The sequence below is a fragment of the Callorhinchus milii genome, unplaced genomic scaffold, assembly GCF_018977255.1.
Source record: "Callorhinchus milii isolate IMCB2004 unplaced genomic scaffold, IMCB_Cmil_1.0 Scaffold28, whole genome shotgun sequence".
Classification (NCBI taxonomy): domain Eukaryota; kingdom Metazoa; phylum Chordata; class Chondrichthyes; order Chimaeriformes; family Callorhinchidae; genus Callorhinchus; species Callorhinchus milii.
Genome location: NW_024704769.1, coordinates 1799088 through 1823547, shown reverse-complemented (window position 1 = coordinate 1823547; position 24460 = coordinate 1799088). Strand labels below are relative to the sequence as shown.

The window sequence follows — 24460 nt, the reverse complement described above, 5'->3', positions numbered from 1 at the left end:
TCACTCTGAGAGGAACTCTTGAGGGTTCAATAATAATAATAATAATATTAATCATCCTTTGAGACGTCTCAAAGTGCTTCAAGGGATACACTGTAAAGTGAATTGACTATTTTCCGGGCGAAACGCGGCAGCCAATTGCGCATAGCGACGTCCCCACAAACAGTCGTGGATTGAATGACCAAATTATTTTTTTTGAAGGGATTATTACCCCCAGAAAAAGCGATCCGCCAATCGACTAACAACCGGGTTCCTAAGTACTGCTGGTAAACAGAGGCGTGAGTGTGTGCGTGTGCGTGTGTGTGTGGCGGAAGGAAACTTGCCTAAGGTTGGAGGCGCTTTGCCTCCAAAGAAATAACTCGACCCACGTTTGTGTCTGAACCTTTTATTGTAAGAATAATGTGGTGCCGTACGATTCCAAACCGCGAGACCTTCAGAAACGCGGGTGGTTTTGCTTAGATGAAATATATTGGTTGAAGTAAATTGCACTATCGAGAGAGACGTGCGTGGCTGAGAGACCATTTAATTAACCAGTGATATTTGATATTCTACCTCGAGCTGTGCAGTCGGATCAGCCCAGGTTCAGCTTGGGAAAATGTGTTAGAGAAACGATTTCAGGAATTCCAGACTTAAAACTGATTGTAATAAATAGTAATAAATAAAACAATGCCGTGACGAAATACACAACTTAACGGAAAATACATTCAGTCAATAAATAAATAGCTAAGTCGCTGGGACGCGCAGACTACGGGTTCAATATTAATTCCGCACAACACGGCCGGATATTTTGGGTGTAAAGATGAGGCTCGGAGATTAGTATGGACCGAGGTTACGGTTTTGTAACCAGGACAGAAACTAGTTTATAGTAAATTAAAGCATCGATTGTGGTTTGACGTTTGCTTCACGTCCTCTGCCCGACTCGCACCACCATCAGCCTCTCTGCCCCCACCCTTTACAACTCCCCACACTCACTCCGCCTCTCCCCCTCCCTCGCCTCCTTCAAGGCCCATCTCGAGACCCTCCTCTTGGCTTCGGTCACCCTCCTACCCCCACCCTCCCCTCCCTCCGCCCTCTCCCTGATCCCAACCCCCAGCTCGGATCCAAATCCCTGACTGTCCGGCGCCTTGGGACGTCCTCCCGACGTGAAAGGCTCCTTCAATGTTTTGATTCTTTGCAAAACTTCTGTTGCAGTGTCTGATCGAGAGCATCGATCGAGCGAAATCGAGACAGATTTTTCTTAAGGTTAAAAAGGATCCAGGACGACCGACCGACAGGAGAGCCTGATCTGCCGTGAGATGTCTATTGCGGGGAGAGAGGGTTTGGACGTCTTTTGAGCATTGCTCCTGACGTCTCCATCCTCCATCTCGCAGCTCGCTGACTCCCTCCAGGAATCGGGTTGGCATTTTCCCCAGGTAATCATATTTTTTTCCCTGAATGGGTCGCGGGATCTTTTGCTTTTCTCGTATTTGTTACGCTTCACCTTGGTGTGGCCGTCACCAGGGAAGACATGGACCTGTGGGTGTATATCGTCAGGGAGATAACAACAATAATAATCCTTGCCTTTGACCCGGCGCCTTATCACATTTTCGAGACGTCTCAAAGCGCTTCACAGGATACACTGGAAAGTGAACTGACTGTGTGTTTTGTGGGCGAAACGCGGCAGCCGATTGCGCACAGCAGAGCTGATGGAGTGTTGGCATTCTAGGCATAATATAATAATAATAATAATATTAATAGCCTTGCATTCGATATAGCGCCTTATTACGTCATCGAGACGTCTCACAGAACACGCCGCAACAACTTGCGTTTGCAGAGTGGCCTTTTCACGCCGCACGAGAGGGTGAATTAAAATAAATAAGATTGTATAAAAAGGGGGTTTGAGTGGGTGGAGGGTTTAAGTCAGACGCCAATGCTTTCAGCAGCTGAGGACCGGGCTGTAGGACTGGACTCGGTGACGCAAGTGCTCAGCAAAGTCCGCTTGTGTCTGAGAGAGAACCTGGTTGATGAGAGACTTTGGCAGCCAACCCTGTGTGCAAACATAATTCACAATGATTGGTACAGTTTCGCTTTTTCAATTAGCAACTCGATCAGCAGCAACATCGTCATTGTAACAACACTATTCCTTGCGCTCGAGACGTCTCAAAAGAGCTTCGCAGGATTTTACCGCCAAGCGGAAGCGACCGTGTATTTTGTGGGCGAAAAGGCAAGTCAGGAGGACGTCCCAAGGCGCTGGACGGTCAGGGGTTTGGCCCCGAGCTGGCGGTTGGGAACAGGAGGGGATGGAGGGCGGTGAGGCTGGGGGTAGGAGGGTGACCGAAGTCATGGTTGAAGAGGAGGGTCTTGAGACATGTCTTTAAGGAGGCGAGGGGGGGTGCGGGGTGGAGGGACTGTGGGCTGGAGTTCCAAAGGGTGGGGGCAGAGAGGCTGAAGGCCCGGGTTGGGTCCAGGCTGGAGCCCAATGATATGGAGTCCATATGAACACCGGGGAGGGGTTAGGGTGTTAGTTGCACCAGCAGATGACTCACCTTTAGGTCAATGCTCAACAGCCAAGTGAATTTGGTCTTGTTTGGATCATCTGCCGATGGACGAAGGACGATACAAGTGGGTCCATTCTCTGCCCTGGTGGGAGGCAACGTACACCTGTCACTTGGAGACTAAACAACAACAACAACTTGCACTTATACACCCCCACCCCCTCTCCCCCCCCATTAAGCAGGGCAGCACAGCAGCGTCCCCCACAAACAGCCGTGGATTGAGCGACCAAATTATTTTTTTTCTTTTTTATTACTCCCCGGAAAGCGATCCGCCAATCGACTAACAACTTGGGTTCCTACTTACTGTGTGTGTGTGTGTGTGTGTGCGCACGCGTGTGTGTGTGGGTGGAGTGAGGAAACTTACCTGATTTTTTCGACCTGCCCGGGAATCGAACCCGGGTCCTCCCGCTTGCTGTAACCGCTGAGCTATACGTGAACGTACCAAACGAAGGCTTTGTACCTGATAACGCCTCTCTGTTCGGGCATCATGTCGCAGTGTGTGGACATCCCGGCCAGAAAGCAGGTGGAGCCTCGCCTTTTGGAGTACCTCACGCTCACAAAGTCCCGTGGCCCCACCAGGTGGCCTGGAGTCTCGGCCGCTATCTCGTGAGTCACCAGTGTTTCGTTGCCAATGCGTTTCAGTATCTGAAACATTCACAGCAAAATCAAACACCTCGAGACCCTTCACCAGCAATAATAGTCACCACTATTCACACGTGAACGATAGTGGGTCAGGAGCCACCAACCGACCCTGATTTCGCCCACAAAATAAACGGTCGCCACGCTTGCATTCGACCCAGCGCCTTATCGCGTCTTCGAGACGTCTCAAAGCGCTTCACAGGATAGATACGCTGTCGAGGGAATCGGCTGCGTGTTTTGTGGGCGAAACGCGGCAGCCGATTGCGCACAGCGACGTCCCCCTCAAACAGCCGTGGGTTGAGAGGCAAAATTAATATTTTGGGGGGGATTATTACCCCCGGAAAATGATCCGCTAATCGAATAACAGAGGCGCGTGTGTGTGTGCGGAGTACGGAAACTCGCCTGAGGTTTCACCCTGCCGGGAATCAAACCCGTGTTCTCTCGCTTACGAGGCGAGTGCTCTAACCACTGGTCTGCAGCACTCCTACCTTGACTTGCTTGACATTCGGGTTCCACTCTCCCATTTGTTCTATCTTGTCGAAGAGCTCTCTGTACAGCAGGTCCGACGAATTATCCAACACAATCTCAAGCTTAAATACTTTCCCCAGGTCGGGAAGGATTTTACTGGCCACTTTATCACCATTTGCCTGTGAAATTTAGAGAGAATGTAAGTCACTTTCTTGTTTCCTTGGCTTCACTGGCTTCCACCCCCCACCCCATCCCTCGGAGGATTGAGTTCGAAAGCCTCCTCCTCGCTGACAAAGCCCTCCATGGCCTTGCTCCTCCCTACCTCTGTGACCTGCTAACTCCATGTTGACCTGTCCACTCCCTCCGCTCAGTGGGCTCCGGCCTGCTCCATGTCCCCCCCCCCCCCCGCCCGGCCTTGCCCACCCCACCATCGGCGGTTAGACCTTCAGCCTCTCTGCCCCCACCCTCTGGAACTCCATCCCACAGTCCGTCCAGCTCGCCCCCTCCCAGCAATCTCAAGACCCTCCTCTTCGATCGAGCCTTCGGTCATCCTCCTACCCCCACCCTCGCTGCCCTCCAGCCCTCCTGATCCCAACCCCGAGCTCGGGTCGAAATCCCAGCTCTAACCATTGATCTACAGGACTTACGATCAAAAAAGTGTGACCAAATATATTAGAATTGATCGACTGTGTCTCCTTTATTCTTCCCCTTAAGCGTTGAGGCCATGTACTCACGGATTCAATCTCAGACTTCCAGCCATTGGTATCCTGTAAAATGCAGAGGGACTTTTGCAAAGCATCTTCTCCCTGTTTAACGTAAGCCATCTCAGCATCGCTGAACAGTTTCTCTTCGAGCCTGCTGCCTGCGGAGGAAGGGAGGAAGGAAGGAAGAAAGACTCGGAATTGTTGGCACAAGGTATTTTTTTCCCCCCCCCGGCCGGAAACCCATCAGCGTTGCTTAAGGGTCTCCAAACCCAACTGAGCGTTCCATGCCTCTCCCCTACACGGGGAAATCCCAGAGAATTCCAGAGAAAGCAGAAGAATCAATCGTAATAATAATAATAATAATAATCTTTGCATTTGATATCACGTCTTCGAGACGTCTCAAAGCGCTTCACAGAATAGACTGTAAAGTGCAGTGACTGTATATTTTGTGGGCGAAACGCGGCAGCCAATTGCGCACAGCAGCGTCCCCCACAAACAGTCGTGGATTGAGTGACCGAATTATTATTTATTTATGGACGGGATTATTACCCCCAGAAAGCGATCCGTCAATCGACTCACATCCGAGTTCCTACGTACCACTCGGTAAACAGGTGTGTGGAGTAAGGAAACTTGGACAACATTTCGCCCTGACCTGACCCGCCCGGGAATCGAACCCGGGTCCTCTCTCGCTCGCGAGGCGAGAGGGCTCTAACCCCTGAGCCGCAGGGAACTCCGAATGTTCTATTTCGTTCAATGTATGCGAGAGTTGAGCGATACTCACTGAGCATGGAGCTCCTCCGGCGAACCCGATTCACCCACCCGCTGGGTCCCTGGCTCTGGAGTCTCAGAAGGTTCAGCTCATGGCCGAGAGCGGCGACAGCTGTGTGTCTCACCCCTTCAACGACAACGAGACACGTTAGAGAGAGGGAGAGAGAGGGAGACGTGCCTTCAAACAGCTGGCAGTGCTGTACCATAATTAATATTAATAATAATCCTTTGCATTTGGTACGACGACGAAAATGACATGAACACAACAGCGGCTTTCATGTCGGGAGGCGCTGGACTGGACAGTCAGGGATTTGGACCCGAGCTGGGGGTTGGGATCAGGAGAGGGTGGAGGGCGGGGGAGGGTGGGGGGGCTGCGGGTGGGGTTAGGAGGGTGGCTGAAGGCGCGGTCGAAGAGGAGGGCTTTGAGACGGACCTCGAAGGGGCCGAGGCGAAGACGATAAGGCGATTCATCGCGTGTTTGAGACGTCTCAAAGCGCTTCGCAGGACAGACTGTGAAGCGTAGCGACTGTGTATTTCGTGGGCGAGACGCGGCAGCCGATTGCGCACAGCAGCGTTCTCCACAAACAGCCGTGGGTGGAATGACCAATGCGAGCTATAGGGAACTCCACGTCTACTTTAAAACCTTGAGGCTGGACAACAACCCACTGAGTAGGTTTAGACACGGTGTTAGTTACCTGACAAAGTCCGGCAGTGTTGGTAGGAGATGGCTGCACAGAGTTTGAAAGTGGCTGGGATCATCTTTAGTGTCTCCTCGTGGTTCTGTGTCTACTCGGTCTCTGCTCGGTCTCTATATACACCTTCTCTCAAGGACGTGGATAAGGGAACTCGTAATTTATGGATGGAGGTTGGAGTGAAGGGACAGAGAGAAGGTCAATACAAATCTCGTTGACAGTTAGCCCTGAATTTCGGGAACGGTCAATAATTTGTCTTGACGGCTGTTGTGGTGAAATTCCACGTGTGTCTAGATTGACTCGATTAGTGTTTCAGAGCAACCAGAATTTAGTAATGGTAATCGTAGTCCTTGCTTTTTTTTGAGATGGCTGCACAGCCTCAAAGCGCTTCGCAGGATACGCTGTAAAATCAAGTGACTGTGCACTTTGTGAGCGAAACTCGGAAGCCGATTGCGCACAGCAGCGTCCCCACAAACAGCGAACAAATTATTTACTCATTTATTTTGGTGGGATTAATGCCCCAGAAAAGCGATCCACCGATCGACTAACATTCCTACTTACTGCTGAGCAAACAGAGGCGCGTCTGTGTGTGTGTGTGTGTGTGTGTGTGTGTCTGTCTGCGTGTGGGGAGTAAGGAAACTTTCCTGAAGTTTCGCCCTGACCTGACCCGCCCGGGAATTGAGCCCGGGTCCTCTCGCTCGCGAGGCGAGTGATCGAACCACTGAGCCACAGGGGTGTAAGGCTTCCGCAAACAGGTTGCAAAAATCCCATTGCAAACGTCTGTGAAGGGGCAAGTCTCACTCGTGTCCAAGTCCCACCAAAGTCTTGCATAATTCTCAGCTCATAATGTCAGTTATGACATTATGAACTCATAAGTTTCACCATCCCACATGGCGCCTGCATTTGGAATGTCCTTGTCAAGCGTAGAGCCAGATGTTCAGACCAAACATAATTAATTGTCTCTCTGGCCTTCGGATTAAGACGTTTTGGGGATAAAGATCTCTTAGGTTTCAGCAGAATTGCGCAATGGCCCAAACATCACCAAGAATTCCTCGCACGACCGGAACATTTACTTCAAGAGGAGAGCAAGGACTTGCTCTCGTTGCTGAGTGAGCAAGTGGCATCCGGTTAGGGTTGTGGAGTCCCGTAGCTCATCGGTTAGAGCCCTCGCAAGCGAGAGGACCTGGGTTCGATTCCCAGGGAGGGCGAAACCTTAGGCAAGTTTCCTTACTCACACACACACACGCACACACACACACACACACGCGCCTCTGTTTACCAGCAGTCAGTAGGAACCCGGTTGTTAGTTGATTGGCAGATCGCTTTCCGGGGGCAATAGTCCCTTCAAGTAATGTTTTTGAAATAATTATTTGGTCTCTATATCAAATGCAAGGATTATTATTATTATTATTATAAAACTCAGAGGATTGTAAGATCCACGGAGCTCCCACTGATCTACACTACCACCACAGATGGCTTGATGGATGGTTCTGAATTATTGTAGCCTTGACTTGTGAGCTTTACGAAACTGAATCTCTGTCCTTCAGACTATGAGCATTATGTGCTTCTCACCCTCAGGGCAGCCAATTGCGCACAGCAGTGTCCCACAAACAGTGGTAGATCGAGTGACCACGTTTTTATTTATTTTTTTGGGTGGGAGGGATTATTAGCCCCCGGAAAAGCGATCCGCCAATCGACTAAGAACCGGGTTCCCACTTACCGCTGGGAAACAGGAGTGTGTGTGGAGTGAGGAAACTTGCTCAAAGTTTCGCCCCATCAGGGAATCGAACCCAGGTCCTCTCGATTGCGAGGCGAGGACTCCAAAAATCCTTAACATTGCTCTTCCTTCCCTCTCTGTTAACCAATATATATGTACCCAACAACTCTCCAAACCCAGGGACCTCAGCAAAGCTTCCCTGAGGGAAATCCTCGGTTTGATTCCCGGGCAGGCGGGCAGGGCGAAATCTTTGGCAAGTTTCCTTACTCCACACACACGCACACGCGCCTCTGTTTACCAGCAGTAAGTAGGAACCCGGGTGTTAGTCGATTGGCGGATCGCTTTTCCGGGGGTAATAATCCCTTCGAAAAAGAAATAACTTTTGTCAATCAATCCACGACTGGTTGTGGGTGACACTGCCCACAAAATACACAGCCACTGCACTTCACAGTATATTCTGCGAAGCGCTTTGAGACATCTCAACTACGTGATAAGGCGCCCGTATCAAACACAAGGATTAGTAATAGTATTAACCGCAAGAGGTGACTTTAAAGAGCCTGTCTCGGGCCACATCCTTTGCTTTACGATGTGACGTTAATCTATGCCCCGCAGCGCAGGTCACACTGACTGTTTACTCGCTTGTAATGTAATTGCTTAATTCATGTTATCTGATCGAACACAGACAGCAATGTAGTGGGAAGCAATGGAAAGCTTTCGAAGCCGCTTGTTAAACAGAGCCAGTGTCCAGCACGGCACTTTGTGTTCCGTGTCTTGTTCCCGTTTCTGTCTTAAAATATACAATCCTCGGGTAAGTTTCCTTACTCCACACCCGCTCCCGTTTACCAGCCAGCGGTAAGCAAGAACCCGGTTGTTAGTTGATTGGCGGATCGCTTTTACGGGGGTAATAATCCCCTAAAACACGTAATTACGAGAACAACCAATTACTTTTGCGCAGCGCCTTTCCCGTCAGGAGGACATGAAAGGCGTCCGTCTGAAAATCACTCAATCTACGACTGTCTGTGGGACATCGTTGTTTCGCCCACAAAACGCACAAGTCACTACACTTTGCAGCGTATCCCATGAAGCGCTTGGAGACGTCTCAACGACGTGATCAGGCTCTATCTCGACTGCAAGGATTATTATATATTAATCTGGAGCTCTTATTCTGGAGTTCACAGTGTGTTTATTCAAACTCTGAACTCTCTTCGTGGTTGAGTATGAAATAACCGGCAAACTACACCCAGCCAAGAAGCTCTGGCATGTTTGGAAGCACAAAACCTTCCTATATTCTTGTAGGAAATAACATCTCAGGATATAGTTTGGGATGTAGCGACAGGATAGTGGAAGGCAAACCGGTTGGATCACTTACTCCGCACGCCTCTGTTTACCAGCAGTAAATAGGAACCCCGCTTGTTACTCAACAACAACAACTTGGATTTATGTAGCGCCCTCCACGCCGGACGGCGTCTCAGAGCGCTTTACAGTAACGGATCCCGGGACCGAGCCCAGGGGGAGGGGGGAAGCCAGGGGGTGGGGAAGGTGACCAAAGGTGCGGTCGTAAAGAAAGGTCTTCAGCGGAGACCTGAAAATGGGAAGGGAGGGAGCGAGACGAAGGGAGTGAGGAAGGGAGTTCCAGAGCCTCGGGGCGTAGTGGCTGTGAAAGGAATATTATTATTCCTCTCATCCCGGGAGAAATTGCTCTTTTAAAATCCACGGAGGGTGAAAGGGTGAGGTTCCCGGAGGTTGGGACACAAGCCTTGATTACTGGAATATTGATTTCTGTTTGGAAACGTGACTCATTTGAGGTGTGTCCGATCATAGTCTTAACCAAATGCTCATTCGGTGTCTGTCAGGCTCCGGCTGCCACGCTTGTAGCCACTTGTTAGTTATTTGGAGAATTCTTTCGCTGAGCAAAACATGACGGAAATCTCGCCCGATTCAGGGTGTCCCCGGAAACCCCGGGTACTGATCATCACGGTGCAACAATTCCACGGTCAATTCCCCTTACGCAGAAGACCTTTTGCTGCGATAGACACAAAACGTCTGCACAACGTGCTGTCCAACCTGGGCTTTGAGGTAAGGCTAAAGATCGACTACACAGCCCGGGAGATCCTACAGGAGTACAAGAGAGGTAAGAGTAGTCCTCTCTTTGATTCGTTTCGCCCACCAAGTGCACATTCAGTTCACTCTACAGCATAATTCACTGCACAGTGTATCCTGTGAAGCGCTTTGAGACGTCTCAACGACGAGGTGATAAGGCGCTGCATTCAAATGCAAGGATTATTACATTGATACCGGGCTTTTAATTACTATTATTAACAATAATGCTGAATCGTCTCGAGGTGTTTCACTGCGAATTGCTGTGAAGGGCGACTGTGTATATTGCAGGTGAACGTGGCAGCCAATTTGCATACTGCAAAGTCCTCCAAACAGCTACTTGGTGAATAACCAGTTTTATTTGGGGGAGTTTGTTTGCCTAAACACGGGGAGAAACTTCCCTCTCTTTAAGTTCATAGTCCTAATGTTTCATGCACCTGTGTTTCAGCCTAGACTGAACTCAAAGCCCCCAGGGTTGGGGGTTGGGGGCTGTGTTGAGAGCTGGAGTGGGGGATTGGGTTTGGGTTTGGGGGTTTGGAGCTGGGCGTGAGGGCTGTGGGTTGGGGGCTGGGGTCTGGGGGTTTGGAGCCGGGTGGGCTGGAGTTGGGGGGGCTGGGGGGGTAATGGGTTTGGCCCCGCGATGAGCTGGTTCCCCTTTTCCCACAGAAAGCCAGAGGCAGCACGGAGCCTGTTTCATCTCCATTATTTCCAGCCACGGAGAAGACGGTGTGATATATGGGGCAGACAGTCAGCCGGTCCCACTCCGCCACATCTACTCCCTGTTCACAGCCCAGAACAGCCCCAGCTTGGCCGGCAAAGCCAAGATCTTCTTCATCCAAGTAAATAAGTCGAGTCCTGTAGCTCAGTGGTTAGAGCACTCGCTTTGCAAGTGAGAGACCTGAGTTCAATTCCAGGCAGAGGGAGAAACCTTGGGCAAGTTTCCTTACTCCACACAGAGCCTAATAATATCCCTCCAAAACAAAGCAATGATAAATTGGTCATTTTCAATCCACGACTGTTTGTGGGACATTGCTGTGCGCAATTAGCTGCCGCGTTTCGCCCACAAATATACGGTCAATTCACTTTACAGTCTATTCTGTGAAGCGCTTTGAGACGTCGAGAAGACGTGAAAAGCGCTATATCAAATGCAAGGATTATTATTATTATAACTATAAGAGTAGATAAGGGTGCAACTGTTTCCTCTGGCGGGCGGGCGGGCGGGTGGGGGGTAGGAGGGTGACCGAAGGTGCGGTTGGTCGAAAAGGAGGGTCTTGAGACGGGCCTTGAAGGAGGCGAGGGAGGGGGCGAGGTGGAGGGACTGTGGGATGGAGTTCCAAAAAGTGGGGGCCGGTGATGTTGAAGGCCTGACCGCTGATAGCGGGCGGGCGGGGGGATGGGGGGTGGGCCGGGCTGGGGACGTGGAGCAGGCCGGAGCCCACTGAGCGGAGGGAGCGGAGAGGTTGACATGGGGTGAGCAGGTCGCAGAGGTAATGAGGGGCAAAGCCACTGACTGACTGAACCCGTGTCTCCCCATCCCGCCCCCCCCTCTCCCTCTCCCTCTCTCTCTCTCTCTCTCTCGTTCTCTCTCTCCCTCAGGCCTGCCGGGGAGACCAACTGGACCCTGGGGTAACCCTGGAGACTGACCATATGGTGGAGATGGAAAGCGCTCTCCCACAGGAAGAAGCTTTCTCCCATTACCAGGCCATACCAGAAGCAACCGCTGTGCACTTCTCTACCACTTCGGGTGAGTGGAGTTTCCCTGTAGCTCGGTGGTTAGAGCTCTCCCCTCGCAAGCGAGAGAGGACCCCGGGTTCGATTCCCGGGCAGGAATCAGGTCAGGGTGAAACGTCGGGCAAGTTCTCCCTCTTTCTCGATTCGGATTTGTTTCAAGAGCTTTTAAAAGACTGTATAAAATTACCGTGTCTGTGTCTTATCACTGTCTGAAATGATGGCTTCGCTACTGCTTTTGCAACAGCCCAGTGTCGGACGTACTTTCATTTATTTTAAGGTCCTGTGGCTTTAGTGGTTAGGAACCCGGTTATTAGTCGATCAGAGGGATCGCCGTTCCGGGGGTAAGAATGCCTTAAAAAAAAATTGGATCACTCAATCCATCGCTGTTTGTGGGGAATCCCATTGGCTGCCGTGTTTCGCCCACAAAATATAGTCACTACACTTTGCAGTGTATCCTGTGAAGCACTTTGAGTCGTCTCGAAGACGTGATAAGGCGCTGGAATCAAATGCGAGGCTTGTTATTACTGTTACACTATAGTCCCACTGAATCCCCAGAGGATTTAAATCAAGATCCTCGCTCGCACATCATGACCTTGCACCGCCCTATCTCTGTGCAGTGTCCCAGGGCACTCGCTGCTGATGGCAGCACAGCCCGGCCCGGCTCATGGGCAGGACCTGGAAGGGCCGACCAGTCACTGGGGGCCGGGAATGCTCCCCCTCGGCTCCTGGTAACCCCACAGCCAAAGCCCTAACTAACGGGGAGGGGGGTCCGAGCCGGACAAGGAGGGGGAAAGCTCGGCCAGACAGGGACATCAATGGCCGGAGCTGTGTGTGGGTTTAGATGGTTAGACTCCAGCAGTTACCCCAACGCACACTCTGGGGCTCCCCCTCAAGCCTTGGCTCTCGCCAACCTGCGCCTAATACTCTCCGGAATTGGGTAAACAGGTTCCTCCAGGGAGAGAGTTTGCAGTCCATTCCATCTCTGGAATACTCGGAAAAGCGATCCGCCAATCGACTAACAACCGGGTATCTACTGACTGCTGGATGAACAGAGACGCGTGCGCGCTGTGTGTGTGTGTGTGTGTGTGTGTGTGTGAGTTGAGGAACTCCACAGTTAAACTCGTGTCTCTTCCCTCCCGCAGATTACTCAGCGTTCCTGACCGCATCGGGGTCATTTTTCTTCCAGTCTCTGTGCGACTTGCTGGAGGAGGGAGAGCAGAGACACTGGGAGCTGCTGAGGATAATGACGCGGGTCAACTTCATGGTGGCCACACGTTTCTTGTCCAGGGGGAGAGAGGTGAGAGCGAGGAGCCAACGTATTGCAACCGGCTCCCTCGGGAAACAGACCGTGATAAGGCCTCTATATTTGGAACTCCATCCCACATTCCCTTCGCCTCGCTCCCTCGCTTGCCTCCGGTTGTTGTTGTTGTTGTTGTTGTTTGGGACGTGACTTGGGCAAGGATGGCGGAAGGCGAACTGGACGGATCTCGGGTCTCCTTTCGTCTGGCGGATCCTTATGCTGTCCTCTCCTGTTCTTAGATTGGAGGCAAGAAGCAGATGCCTTGTTTCGTTACAAAGCTGACGCAGGAGGTTTTCCCCTTCACGGACCAGCAAAATCTGTAGCTCGGTGGTTAGAGCGCTCGCCTCGCAGGCGAGAGGGCCCCGGGTTCGATTCCCGGGCGGGCGGGCAGGGCGAAATCTTTGGCAAGTTTCCTTACTCCACACACACACACGCGCGCGCGCCTCTGTTTACGAAGCATTAAGTAGGAACTCGGGAGTTAGTCGATTGGCGGATCGCTTTCCCTGGGGGTAATAATCCCTCCGACCAATAAATTAACTAACGCCCACTCCACGGCTGTTGGCGGGGGACGCCGCTGTGCGCGCGGGTTGGCTGCCGCGTTTCGCCCCACGCGATACGCAGTCCAATGCACTTCACAATATATTCTGCCTTTGATGTAGAGCCTCGTCTCACTCAAAGCGCTTCGCGGAAAATAGTGCAACGTGCAGTAGCGACCGTGTATTGGGGAAAGACGCGGCAGACAATTGCGCCCCAGCGACCCAGTCCGAGAGATTTATCACCCCCGGAAAAGGTAAAGCTCGGTAAGCACAGGCGTGTGTGCGTGTGTGTGTGCGTGTGTGTGGAGTAAGGAAACTTGCCTAAGGTTTCGCCGTCCCTGGGAATCGAACCCGGGTCCTCTCGCTTGCGAGGCGAGGGCTCGAACCCCCGCACGTCACAAATGCTACCAGTGGATCCAGGCTCTGTATCAAGCTGTGGACTGTTGCTGTTGTTCCTGACTGCGTCTCGAGCCGGATTGCAAACGCGCGGTGCGCCGTATAAGTAAATGGAGTTACCCGCGATCAGGTTCCTCTCCGGTTTCGCTTCTCTCGTTCGCTCCGCGATGCGCGGGTTCCCTCCGGGGAGAGGGCGCGCATTTCCGCCCCAGACGCGTGGGGACTCCCGGGACGTGTCAGTGCCGCTCGTGTGTTAGAAGTGGTAGAATTTTACAGCACAGAGGGAGGCCATTCGGCCCATCGGGCCTGTGCCGGCTCTTTGGAAGAGCTGCCAACTAGTCCCACTCCCCCGCTCTTACCCCAACTAGTCCCCACTCCCCCGCTCTTACCCCAACTAGTCCCCACTCCCCCACTCTTACCCCAACTAGTCCCACTCCCCCGCTCTTACCCCAACTAGTCCCCACTCCCCCGCTCTTACCCCAACTAGTCCCACTCCCCCGCTCTTACCCCAACTAGTCCCCACTCCCCCGCTCTTACCCCATATAGTCCCACTCCCCTCTTACCCAACTAGTCCACTCCCCCGCTCTTACCCCAACTAGTCCCACTCCCCCGCTCTTACCCCAACTAGTCCCACTCCCCCGCTCTTACCCCAACTAGTCCCACTCCCCCGCTCTTACCCCAACTAGTCCCACTCCCCGCTCTTACCCCAACTAGTCCCCACTCCCCCGCCCTTACCCCAACTAGTCCCACTCCCCCGCTCTTACCCCAACTAGTCCCACTCCCCCGCTCTTACCCCAACTAGTCCCACTCCCCCGCTCTTACCCCAACTAGTCCCACTCCCCCGCCTACCCCAACTAGTCCACTCCCCGCTCTTACCCCAACTAGTCCCCACTCCCCCGCTCTTACCTCAACTAGTCCCCACTCCCCCGCTCTTACCCCAACTAATCCCACTCCCCCGTTCTAACCCCAACTAGTCCCACTCCCCCGCTCTTACCCCAGTATTTTCCTCTTCGAATACCTATCCAATTCCCTTTCGAAACCTACAGTCGAATTTGCTTGTCACCGACGCATCTGCCGGGGGAAACTCTTTAAATTCTTTAATTACATCCTCATTGATCAGTGCATTCATTACATTTGAAACCCTCATCGAGAAGCCATAACAGCGTCGTGACCCCTTCCTTCATTCATTCACAAAAAAACCGACAGGACAGTCTTGATTTCCCCGCTGTGCAGCAAAAAAAAAAAAAATTGTGTGAGCGAAAAGGACAGCGCGGGAGGGAAGAGATTGATTCCTTTGGGATTGGGAACTTCCGAATTCCTTCGCACCGGGTTCCGCCTCCTTCTCGCCGCTCTCTCTCTCTCTCTCTCTCTCTCCTAACGCTTTCCGTTCCGGACGTCAAATTAAAAATCGCACCACCTGCCCCCCCATGGCCCCAAATTCCACCCGGTTTTAGCCCGCGCCGTCTTTTTAATTTGCGGAAAATTGCGGAAAATTTCTTAATTCCCCACCACTTTACAGTGCATCCCGTGAAGCACTTCGAGACGTCTCAACGATGTAACCTCTCAACGCCTCCACGTAATGAAGGAGCGTACGAGGGTCTCGGGGGCCTGCGGTGCGAGATAGTGGCGGAGCCGGGAGACGAAGGCGGAGGTGGGGGGGGGGAAGGCAGAGCGGGTCATGGCGCAGATGTGGGGTAGAAAGGATAGTTGGGGGTCAAACAAGACCCCCGAGGTTCCAGACTGGCTCAGCGAGGTGGAGTGGGCGACCATGGATGGTGATGCCGTCAGCGCCTGAGGTGAGGAGGTGACGGGAGCGAATCAGAGCCTCGGTCTTGTTGACGTTCAACTGTAGAAAGTTCTCTCTCATCCAGGACTTGATGTCTGACGGACACTCTGTCAGCACAGCAGTGGGTCCTGGAGTCGAGGGCGGAGGCAGAGAGGTAGGAGTTGACCCCGTGTCTGCGGACGATGCCACCGCGGGGGGCGCGTGTAGATACTGAAGGGGAGGGGAACCGAGGGCAGAGCCCTGAGGAACGCCGCACGAGAGGGTGCCGGGGGCCGGAGGGAGGTGAGGCCGGCGGTGGAGATGAAGCGGAGGCGGTGGCGAGAGGCGGGAGCGGAACCGGCCGAGGGCAGAGCCGCGGAGGTCGAGGGGAGGGGAGGGGAGGGGGTGGGTGGGGGGGGGGAGGGGGGGGAATAGGGCGCTGGGCGGCGACGGGGTCGAAGGCAGCAGCGAGGTCGAGGGGGACGAGCGAGGAGGCGGAGGTCGCAGACGGACAGAGGGTCGATTATCAGCAACAACAACAACGACAACAGCAGCGACAACAACAGCAACAACAGCGACAACAGTGACAACAACAACAACAACAGCGACAACAACAGCGACAACAGCGACAACAACAACAGCGACAACAACAACAGCAACAACAGCGACAACAGCAACAACAACAACAGCGACAACAACAGCAACAGAAGGCATTTAGTGTCAGGGCGTTCCCGAGGCTCCGGGGACCCCAAAAGCTCATTGATAAACCTTATTATTGTTAATATCATTCGTTATTATTGATCAGGAGAAGCCCCTCCCCCTCCCCCCTCTCCCCTCCCACTCCCACTCCCCCCTTTTGCTCAGTGGGCGCGGCTCCCGCCCGCGCTACTCGAGCCCGAGGCTTTGCGGCCTTGCGAGGCCTCGCGGGTACGAGGAGACCCCCTCCCCCCGGGGGGGGAGACAGGCCCCGGGGAGGGGGGGAGGGGGGAGGTGTTAGTGACACAGGGACCCGGACCCCCTCTCTCTCTCCCTCTCTCTCTCTCACTCACTCACCCGCTCAGAGCCGCCGCCGTCACCCGAGAAAACCACCTCAGTGAAGCTCCGCCGCCATCTTGGCCGCGGGCCGCCTGCAAATGAATGCGGCTCCGACCACAGCGCCACCTGCAGGAGCCCTCCGGCAACTACACACACACACACACACACACAGCGCCACCTGCAGGAGCCCTCCGGCAACTACACACACACACACACACACACACACACACACAGCGCCACCTGCAGGAGCCCTCCGGCAACTACACGGAAACCCATCGCCATTGCTTAAGAGTCTCCAAACCCAACCGAGAATTCCATGTACCCCACAGAGTGTGCGTTGGGGTAACTGCTGGAGTCTGACCATCTAAACCCACACACAGCTCAGCCATTGATGTCGCTGTCTGGCCGAGCTTTCCCGCTGCTTGTCCGGCTCGGACCCCCCTCCCCGTTAGTTATTTGGGGCTTTGGCTGTGGGGTAACGGAGCTGAGGGGGAGGATTCCCGGCCCCAGTGACTGGTCGGCCCTTCCAGGTCCTGCCCATGAGCCGGGCCGGGCTGTGCTGCCATCAGCAGCGAGTGCCCCGGGACACCGCGGCCCCTCCCGGCTCAGGAACCGGGGGCTCGAGACCGTCACGGAGGGAGGGGGGGACGGGTGGGGGTCGATTCCCACATTACGTTGCCCAACATGTCGTTTTGGAGCCAGTTCGGCTTCAAGAAGACCACACGCGCCCCCACCCCCCCACCCCAACTCCAGGCTGGGGCGTGACGCAGCGCTCGGTGGTATTCCCGACAGCACAGAGACGCAACACTCATTCGGAGTCGTTTACATTGCCTTTATTTACTTCCTTACTTCGGAGTTCGCCCGGCGCTGGCTCCTCTCCGGTTAAAAAAAAAACTACAGCAGGGCGCGCGGGCGAGCGCGCGCGGACGCTCATCTCCGGCCGTTTCTCTCAGTCCGCGTACCAGCCGTTCGAAGATCAGAGCTGCCCTGTTCACGCGACCGGGGCGGAAGAGAGCGGGGGGGGGGGGGGGGTCAGGTCTGCACACACAGAGAGAAGCTAAATCTAACAAGTCACTGATACCAAGAGACACATCAAGGCTGATATACGGACGCTAATCGGCTTCGAGCATCAGCCCGGCATTTTACGGAGCTCAGACCCACAGAGGCTCTTTAATACGGGGGTTCGAACGGGCAGTTCGGTTCACATATTCCAGGATTCACATCACATTCTACCGGAGCGGCCTTAACAACTCTGCGGTACAAATAAAACTACTCGCGTTATGCTACACAAGATCTCAAGAGCGCTTCGACCCAACGAGTTGAGGTGGAGATGCAGCCACACATCCGAATTGCAACGACCGTCCTTGCGCTTGACCCGGCGCCCGAACCACATCCTCGGGAGACGCCTCAAAAAGCGCTCGACAGGGTCCGCGGTAAAGCGAATCGATTGGCTTTAGTTTGCGGGCGAAACGCGGCAGCCAATTGCGCACGGCAGCGTCCCGGACAGGAGTGTCGTGGATTGAGCGACCGCATCTTTTGCTATAAAAGGATTATTACCCCAGTAAAAGTGATCCGCCAATCGACTTAACAACCACGTTCCGACTTACTGCTGGGTAGAGGCGTGTGCGTGGAGCGAGGGAACGCTCGCTTGCGAGGCGAGGGCTCTAACCACTGAGCTCCGGGACTCTACAAATTGTAGGCTAACATTGGAGAGAGAAATTCCAACCGGGAAACCTTTAACATCCGCCTAAAGCCTCAGCACAGTCAGACGGGATCTCGGTTTAGCATCTCGTCCGAAGCACGACACCGCTTTTGAAGATGCAGCGCTCCCCCACGTCTGCCCAGGAATGTCGGCGTAGGTTGTGAGCTCAAGTCCGGGTGCAGACGTGAATCAACAACCTTCTGGCCTCAGAGGCGAGTGCTGAACCAGACCAGACGCTTGTGCAGAATAAAATGCTGTCAGGTAACATAGTAATGCAGTTTAAAGGGGCAGCCAAAGGGAAGCATCTCTACACGGTCATACGTGGTGAACAGCCCCCTCTCTCTCTCGCTGTCACTCACACGTCAACCCACACGGACACCAACGCACAGACGCAGACACACGCAGATGTGCCCCGATACACAAGCAAAGGTAGAAACACAGGACACACAGCGTCTCCTTAAACGCATCGATCTTAACAAAAAAAAAAGGCATTTGGAATACAGTGTAAAATGGACACGGAGACAGCACACAACCCCCCCTCTCGCTCCGCTTCCAGCTCTTTTTTTGTTTGTCTGGGAGGGGAGAGAAGTTGTTAAGTTGATTGGCGCGGAGTAAAAAAAATATAATGGCTCGGTCGCTCAATCCACGGCTGTTTGTGGGGGGGGGACGGGGACGCTGCTGTGCGCAATTGGCTGCCGCGTTTCACCCACAAAATACACAGTCAACGCACATTACAGTACATTCCGTGAAGCGCTTTGAGGCGTCTGGCCGACATGATAAGGCGCTGCATCAAATGCGAGGATTATTATTATTATTATTACTACAACAATTAAAAGGACATATCGGTGCTGCGGAGTAGCTCACGACAGCGCCACCGGAGTCCTGAACCGCACGCGGTATAACCGCGTTTGATCGCTTATCTGAGATCGCTGTGAAGCCAGACTTATTCAGGAGGCAAACGGTGACGAGGGGCTGGGCTTCTAAACCTAGTCTAGTCAGAATAGTATCGCCACCGTCGATAACCGGGTGACTCGCCTTAACGGGGCGAAACCTTAGGCAAGTTTCCTTACCCCACACGCCTTTTACTCAGCAGTAAGTAGGTCCCAATTGTTAGTCGATTGGCGGATCTCTTTCCGGGGAGGGGGGGGGTTAAAAATCCCTTCAAAAAATAATTCAGTCACTCAATCCCACGACTGTTTGTGGGACTCCGCTGCGGGCCATTTGGCAGTCGAGTTTCACTCCCAAAATATACAGTCAATTCACTTTACAGTGTATCCCGTGAAGCGCTTCGAGGCGTCTCGACGACGTGATCGGGCGCTGTATCAAACGCAAGGATTATTATTATCTAAGAGGGCTTATTTGGGGGGGGGAGTTAATGTAGGGCAGAGGGCACTGGTTGGAGGGCAGGAGTGTCAGGACACAGATCGCTTGTTTAATGAGCGGGTGAAGCGGGGGGCGATTATAGATGACGTTGGCCCTGATTAAGCTGGAAGTCAGCCCTGGAAACACAAAGCTTGGAATGAACCCGCAAACCCAGATCGGGGGCTGCGAGAATCCGCTGCTTGTCATTCGCAAAATAAACCTGTTCACAGTCTCGCTTACTTTTCCTTTTTTTTTAAAAAAAAGAAAAAGCGAAGAGTCTCGCTTTTTCCTTCCTTCCCGCGCGCGCGCGCACACGCATACGCGCCCACACGTGCGCGCAAACGGACACACATGCGCGCGCGCACGGGCGGGGGTTACAGTATTGCTTCGGATGTGGTCGTTTGCCCATTAGAGAACAGTGTTACGATAAGTTTATTGGTTTTTTTTAAAAAAAATCAGGCTCCTAATCGTGATTACTAGTCTAGAGAGAGGGATAGAGAGGAGAGAGAGGGGAGAAACACACACACGCGCGCGCGCGCACACATTGTACCGTTAACGTCATGAGATCTTCCTTACCCCACCCCACACGCAAAAGTAAAACCAGGTGTACGTGATCGAGAATTTTCTCTCTGGTCACCGACACGGGGGTGGGTGGTGGGGGAAAAAAAAAAAGAGACACAAGAAAGATTCTCACAGGAATTGGCAATTCGGAAAACAGGAGAGAGAGAAAAAAAAACACAACACACACACACGCACGCGCGCGGGTATGTTCCACGTGTGTGTACACACGCGCGCGCGCACACACACGCGTACATGACACGTATCACAGTTTTTTTTAAAAAAAAAACACAACACACAGACGATATCTCCTTTTTTTTTTTTTGCAGACACCAAATGATTTCTTCGGAGGTTCTCCGCCCAGTATAAAATGCATTGGGAAATGGCACGTGGTTTCAGTAAACAACTGCAAACAGTTTTTTTTTTTATTTTGCATTGCAGATTTTTTTTTTCTTCCTCTCTCTGGCAAATTTCCTCGGGTCTTTCCCCCCCCCCACCCCCCCCAACCCCCGTTTTTTTTTTTCTCTCTCCCCTTCCTTTTACATGGCGTATTTTTGTGTCCACTCTCTAGCCAGTCTGTTGTACCTAGAGAGAGAGACAGAGAGAGATAGAGAGAGAGAAAGAGAGAAAGAAAGAGAGAGAGAGAACGTGTTACGTTACCAAACACGAGGTTGATTTGTTCTTTTGTATTCTGCCCCCTCCCCTTCCACTGTGAAGTCCTGTAGCTCAGTGGTTAGCGCATTAGCCTCGCGAGCGAGAGGACCTGGGTTCGATTCCCAGGTGGGGCGAAACCTTAGGCAAGTTTCCTTACTCCACACGCCTTTGTTTACCTAGCAGTAAGTAGGAACCCGGTTGTTAGTCAGTTATCAGATCACTTTCCAGGGGTAATAATAATCCCTCCAAATTTTTTTTTAAAAAAATACGGTCACTCAGTCCACGGCTGTTTGTGGGGGACGCTGCTGTGCGCAATTGGCTGCTCTGCGTTTCGACCACAAGATGCACGGTCACTACACTTTACAGTATGTTCTGTGAGGCGCTCGGAGACGACTCGGCGACGTAAAGCGCCTTTCATGGCAGGAGGACGTCTCAAGGCGATGGGACAGTCAGGGGTTTGGACCCGAGCTGGGGGTTGGGATCAGGAGGGGGTGGAGGGTCGGGGAGGGTAGGAGGGTGACCGAAGGCATGGTTGGTCGAAGAGGAAGGTCCTGAGGCATGCCGCGAGGGAGGCGAGGGAGCGAAGCGGAGGGACCGTGGGACGGAGTTCCAAAGGGTGAAGGCAAAGAGGCTGAAGGTCTGATCGCTGATGGTGGGGCGGGGGGGGCGGGGGGGGGAACGTCACCCAAACTGTTCTCTCAGCTCCAGGACATTAGGCAGACAGACGACGCAGATGGGGAATAAAATCCTGGGACTCTGTGTGTGTGTGGGTCTCAACACTGACCGACGGAGCTCCGCCTGAAAGAATACCTACTTTTCCCTGTCAGATTTGTAGGTGTGTGCAATCTCTGGCACCAAAGGGTCATCGGGGTTTGGATCGCACAGCAGCGAGCAAATAGACAGGAGTACTGAGGGACAGAGAGGCGAATTACCAACCACATATCACATTCCTCACGTTACGATACAATCTACATTTGCACAGTGCCTTTCCCATCTGGAGCTCAGCGGTTAAGAGCGCTCGACACCCCAAGCGAGAGGACCCGGGTTCGATTCCTGGGGCAGGTCAGAGCTAAACCCTCGGTAAATTTTGCGCCTCTGTTTGCTGAGCAGTCAGCAAGAACAATTGTTAGTTGATTGCCGTTTCGCTTCCGGGGGGTGGGGGGTAATAATCCCTAAAAAAAGTCTTTGTCGTAAAGGCAAACAGTCAACCCACGACTGTTTGTGGGGACGCTGCTGTGCGCAGTTGGCTGCAGCGTTTCGCCCACAAATTACACAGTCACTGCACTTTACAATATATCCTGTGAAGCGCTTTGCGACGTCTCAATGACGCGATAAGGCATTGTATCAGATGCGAGGATTATTAATGTTAATAACAATAATAATCCTTGTGTTTGATTTAGTCGCTTCCAGAGGTCTCAAAGGGCTTCAGAGAAATATACTGATTTTATTATAATTATTACAGCACATACCGTGTTCGACGAGATGACAAAATTACCTTTTGATATTGTTAGAGCTGGAGACCATTGTGACCGCAGAATATCCAGACATATGCTGCCATTACTATTTATATTTGGATGATATATCTTTGTTGTAAAGGCAACCTGCGAATAAAAGGAGGCGAAAGGTTGGGTTAGCTCCTTATGCCAAAGCGCCAGGTAACAGCAACAACTACAACAACTCAGCGCCCCCTCACACAGAGCAGCATCCCAGGGTGCTTGACAGTGGCGGAGTGTGATGCTGAGCCGGGGAGTGGGGGGGGGGGTTGACCGCCAGCACTGGTTGAAGAGGAAGGTCTTCAGGTGGGGATGGAGAAGGAAGGGGCAAAAATGAGGGATAGAAGGGAGAGTGTTCCAGAGGTTTGGGGCATGGTGGCTGAAAGCGAGGCCACCGATGGAGGCACGAGGGACGAGCAGGAGGCCGGAGCCGGTCGACCATAGGCAACAGGCAGTGGGTTGGGGGGTGAGCGGGTGAGAGAGGTTGGGAGGTGTCGGGGCGCGAAGGGATTTGAAGACAAGTGTGAGAGGATCTTGAGAATCGATCCGTTCGGTGATAGGGAGCCAGTGGGGGCTGGCGAGGGCTGGAGTGATGGGGGGACGGGGGTTAGTGTGTGTACAGGGAGCCAGTGGGGGCTGGCGAGGGCTGGGGTGATGGGGGGACGGGGGTTAGTGTGTGTGACAGGGAGCCAGTGGAGGCTGGCGAGGGCTGGGGTGATGGGGGGATGGGGTTTAGTGGGTGATGGGGAGCCAGTGGGGGCTGGCGAGGGCTGGGGTGATGGGGGTCGGGGTTAGTGTGTGTGATGGGGAGCCAGTGGGGGCTGGCGAGGGTTGGGGTGATGGGGAGACGGGGGTCAGTGTGTGTGATGGGGAGCCAGTGGGGGCTGGCGAGGGCTGGGGTGATGGGGAGACCGGTGAGGAGGATATTTTGAGCAGTAACAAAGAGAGGAGGTCAGTGAGGTGACACAGGCCTTACCTTTGGTGGTTTAAATGGATAATCTGTGGGGAACTGAATCGTTAGAAAGAAAACACCACCTTGGTAAGGGCTGTCGCTCTAGAATGAAATGTAAAACAGCAGATTATCACAAAAATTATCACAAGGAGAGAGGGTGAAGGCAGACATTTTGTACAGTGACGAGATACTTACAGGTCCCATGATAGTTGCTTGCCAATAAAACACTGGAAGAGATTTTCAAGACCAATTAATTATTTTACTTCTCGAACACACACCTCTCTCTCTCTCACACGCACATACAGGTCTTGCCCTCTCTCTCGCACATGTCTCTCACACAGGCATTCACCTCATCTTCGACCGCGCCTTTGGTCACCTTCCTACCCCCACCCTCCCCGCCCTCCTGATCCCAACCCCCAGCTCGGGTTCAAATCCCCGACTGTCCAGCGCCGTGAAAAGTGCCGTGTAAATGTCAGCTGTTGTTGTTGATCACTTACTGTCTTCCCCTGCAGGGCCAGCTGAGCACTGTGCCGGAGGGTCTCGCTGCAAGTCTGTTAATTCCTGAAGACAAACAGATAAAAAAAAACCCACTTACATTGGTCTGACTTTGCCTAACTAACTGACTAACTAACTAACTAACTAAATCTTTACACAGGACAGTATATACACACACACACACGCAGACACACAGTAGGGGCTGTACAGGGCGACCAAAAAGTCGTGATAACATTTATTTCAATAATAATTACTAATAATTATCCTCATTTCGTTACAAGACTTGTTAGACATTGTAATGGTATCGCGACTTTAATCTTGGGGCTGGTTGGAACCCAGGCTTTCCTTCCTCCTTCACACCGGGCTGATTCCCACCACCCACACACCTGGCAAGTCACCGGCACGGTTCCACTAGTTACATTTAGTTAAGCAGTCACTTTCACAGTTTTTTCTTGATCAGCCGGGTGTCTGACACACGCGGAAACCCATCACTGTATTTAAGAGTCTTCAAACCAAACAGGTTAAAAGGGAAATCTACCTAATTCCCTTTAAAAGGGTTGAATTCATCTGCAGTTTGAATCAGAAAATGCCACATTCCAACCACACGCTGTGTTAAGGAATGGTTTTCTAACCTCCCCTGGTTCCGGACTAGTAACACTAGGAGGTAATATAACAAATAATAATAATACTACTACTTGCATTTGATATGGCGCCTTATCACATTGTTGAGACGTCTCAAAGCGCTTCACAGAATATTCTGTAAAGTGAATTGACTTTATATTTTGTGGGCGAAACGCGGCAGCCGATGGCGCAGAACGGGGTCCCCACAAACAGCCGTGGACTGAGCGATCGAATTAATGTATTA

General features: G+C 52.7%; 3 protein-coding genes across 3 annotated transcripts; 1 reads left to right on the top strand and 2 right to left on the bottom strand.

Annotated features, from left to right (window-relative positions):
* Nucleotides 1-366: 366 nt before the first annotated feature.
* LOC103190314 (steroidogenic acute regulatory protein, mitochondrial) lies at nt 367-5916 on the bottom strand. The gene is made up of 7 exons (XM_007911050.2): nt 5806-5916; nt 5124-5237; nt 4373-4500; nt 3659-3817; nt 2992-3176; nt 2523-2616; nt 367-2023 (listed from the first exon to the last, which is right to left on the bottom strand). The coding sequence occupies exons 1-7, from the start codon at nt 5867-5869 to the stop codon at nt 1913-1915; spliced, it is 855 nt and encodes a 284-aa protein (XP_007909241.1). The 5' UTR covers nt 5870-5916; the 3' UTR covers nt 367-1912.
* Nucleotides 5917-9365: 3449 nt separating this feature from the next.
* On the top strand, nt 9366-12995 carry LOC103190313 (caspase-3). The gene is made up of 5 exons (XM_007911048.2): nt 9366-9650; nt 10283-10455; nt 11213-11360; nt 12490-12644; nt 12887-12995. The coding sequence occupies exons 1-5, from the start codon at nt 9437-9439 to the stop codon at nt 12968-12970; spliced, it is 774 nt and encodes a 257-aa protein (XP_007909239.1). The 5' UTR covers nt 9366-9436; the 3' UTR covers nt 12971-12995.
* A 7513-nt stretch (nt 12996-20508) lies between these two features.
* On the bottom strand, nt 20509-23661 carry LOC103174165 (ubiquitin-conjugating enzyme E2 D4; the record flags this gene model as incomplete). Its single annotated transcript, XM_042344520.1, is given in 6 exon segments — nt 20509-20586; nt 21470-21563; nt 22151-22256; nt 23125-23202; nt 23296-23327; nt 23598-23661. Coding segments are annotated over 6 exon segments (420 nt in total), but the record flags the coding sequence as incomplete, so codon positions are not given.
* Between the last annotated feature and the right edge of the window lie 799 nt (nt 23662-24460).

Excerpts from the sequence above, each read along its gene's own strand:
- LOC103190314 (XM_007911050.2), bottom strand. The coding sequence starts at position 5,869 with ATGATCCCAGCCACTTTCAAACTCTGTGCAGCCATCTCCTACCAACAC. Across the intron at positions 5,238-5,805 it reads ACACTGCCGGACTTTGTCAG|GGGTGAGACACACAGCTGTC; the intron begins GTAACTAACACC and ends TTGTCGTTGAAG. Across the intron at positions 2,024-2,522 it reads TGTTGAGCATTGACCTAAAG|GGTTGGCTGCCAAAGTCTCT; the intron begins GTGAGTCATCTG and ends GTTTGCACACAG.
- LOC103190313 (XM_007911048.2), top strand. The coding sequence starts at position 9,437 with ATGACGGAAATCTCGCCCGATTCAGGGTGTCCCCGGAAACCCCGGGTA. Across the intron at positions 9,651-10,282 it reads CCTACAGGAGTACAAGAGAG|AAAGCCAGAGGCAGCACGGA; the intron begins GTAAGAGTAGTC and ends CTTTTCCCACAG. Across the intron at positions 12,645-12,886 it reads TCTTGTCCAGGGGGAGAGAG|ATTGGAGGCAAGAAGCAGAT; the intron begins GTGAGAGCGAGG and ends TCCTGTTCTTAG.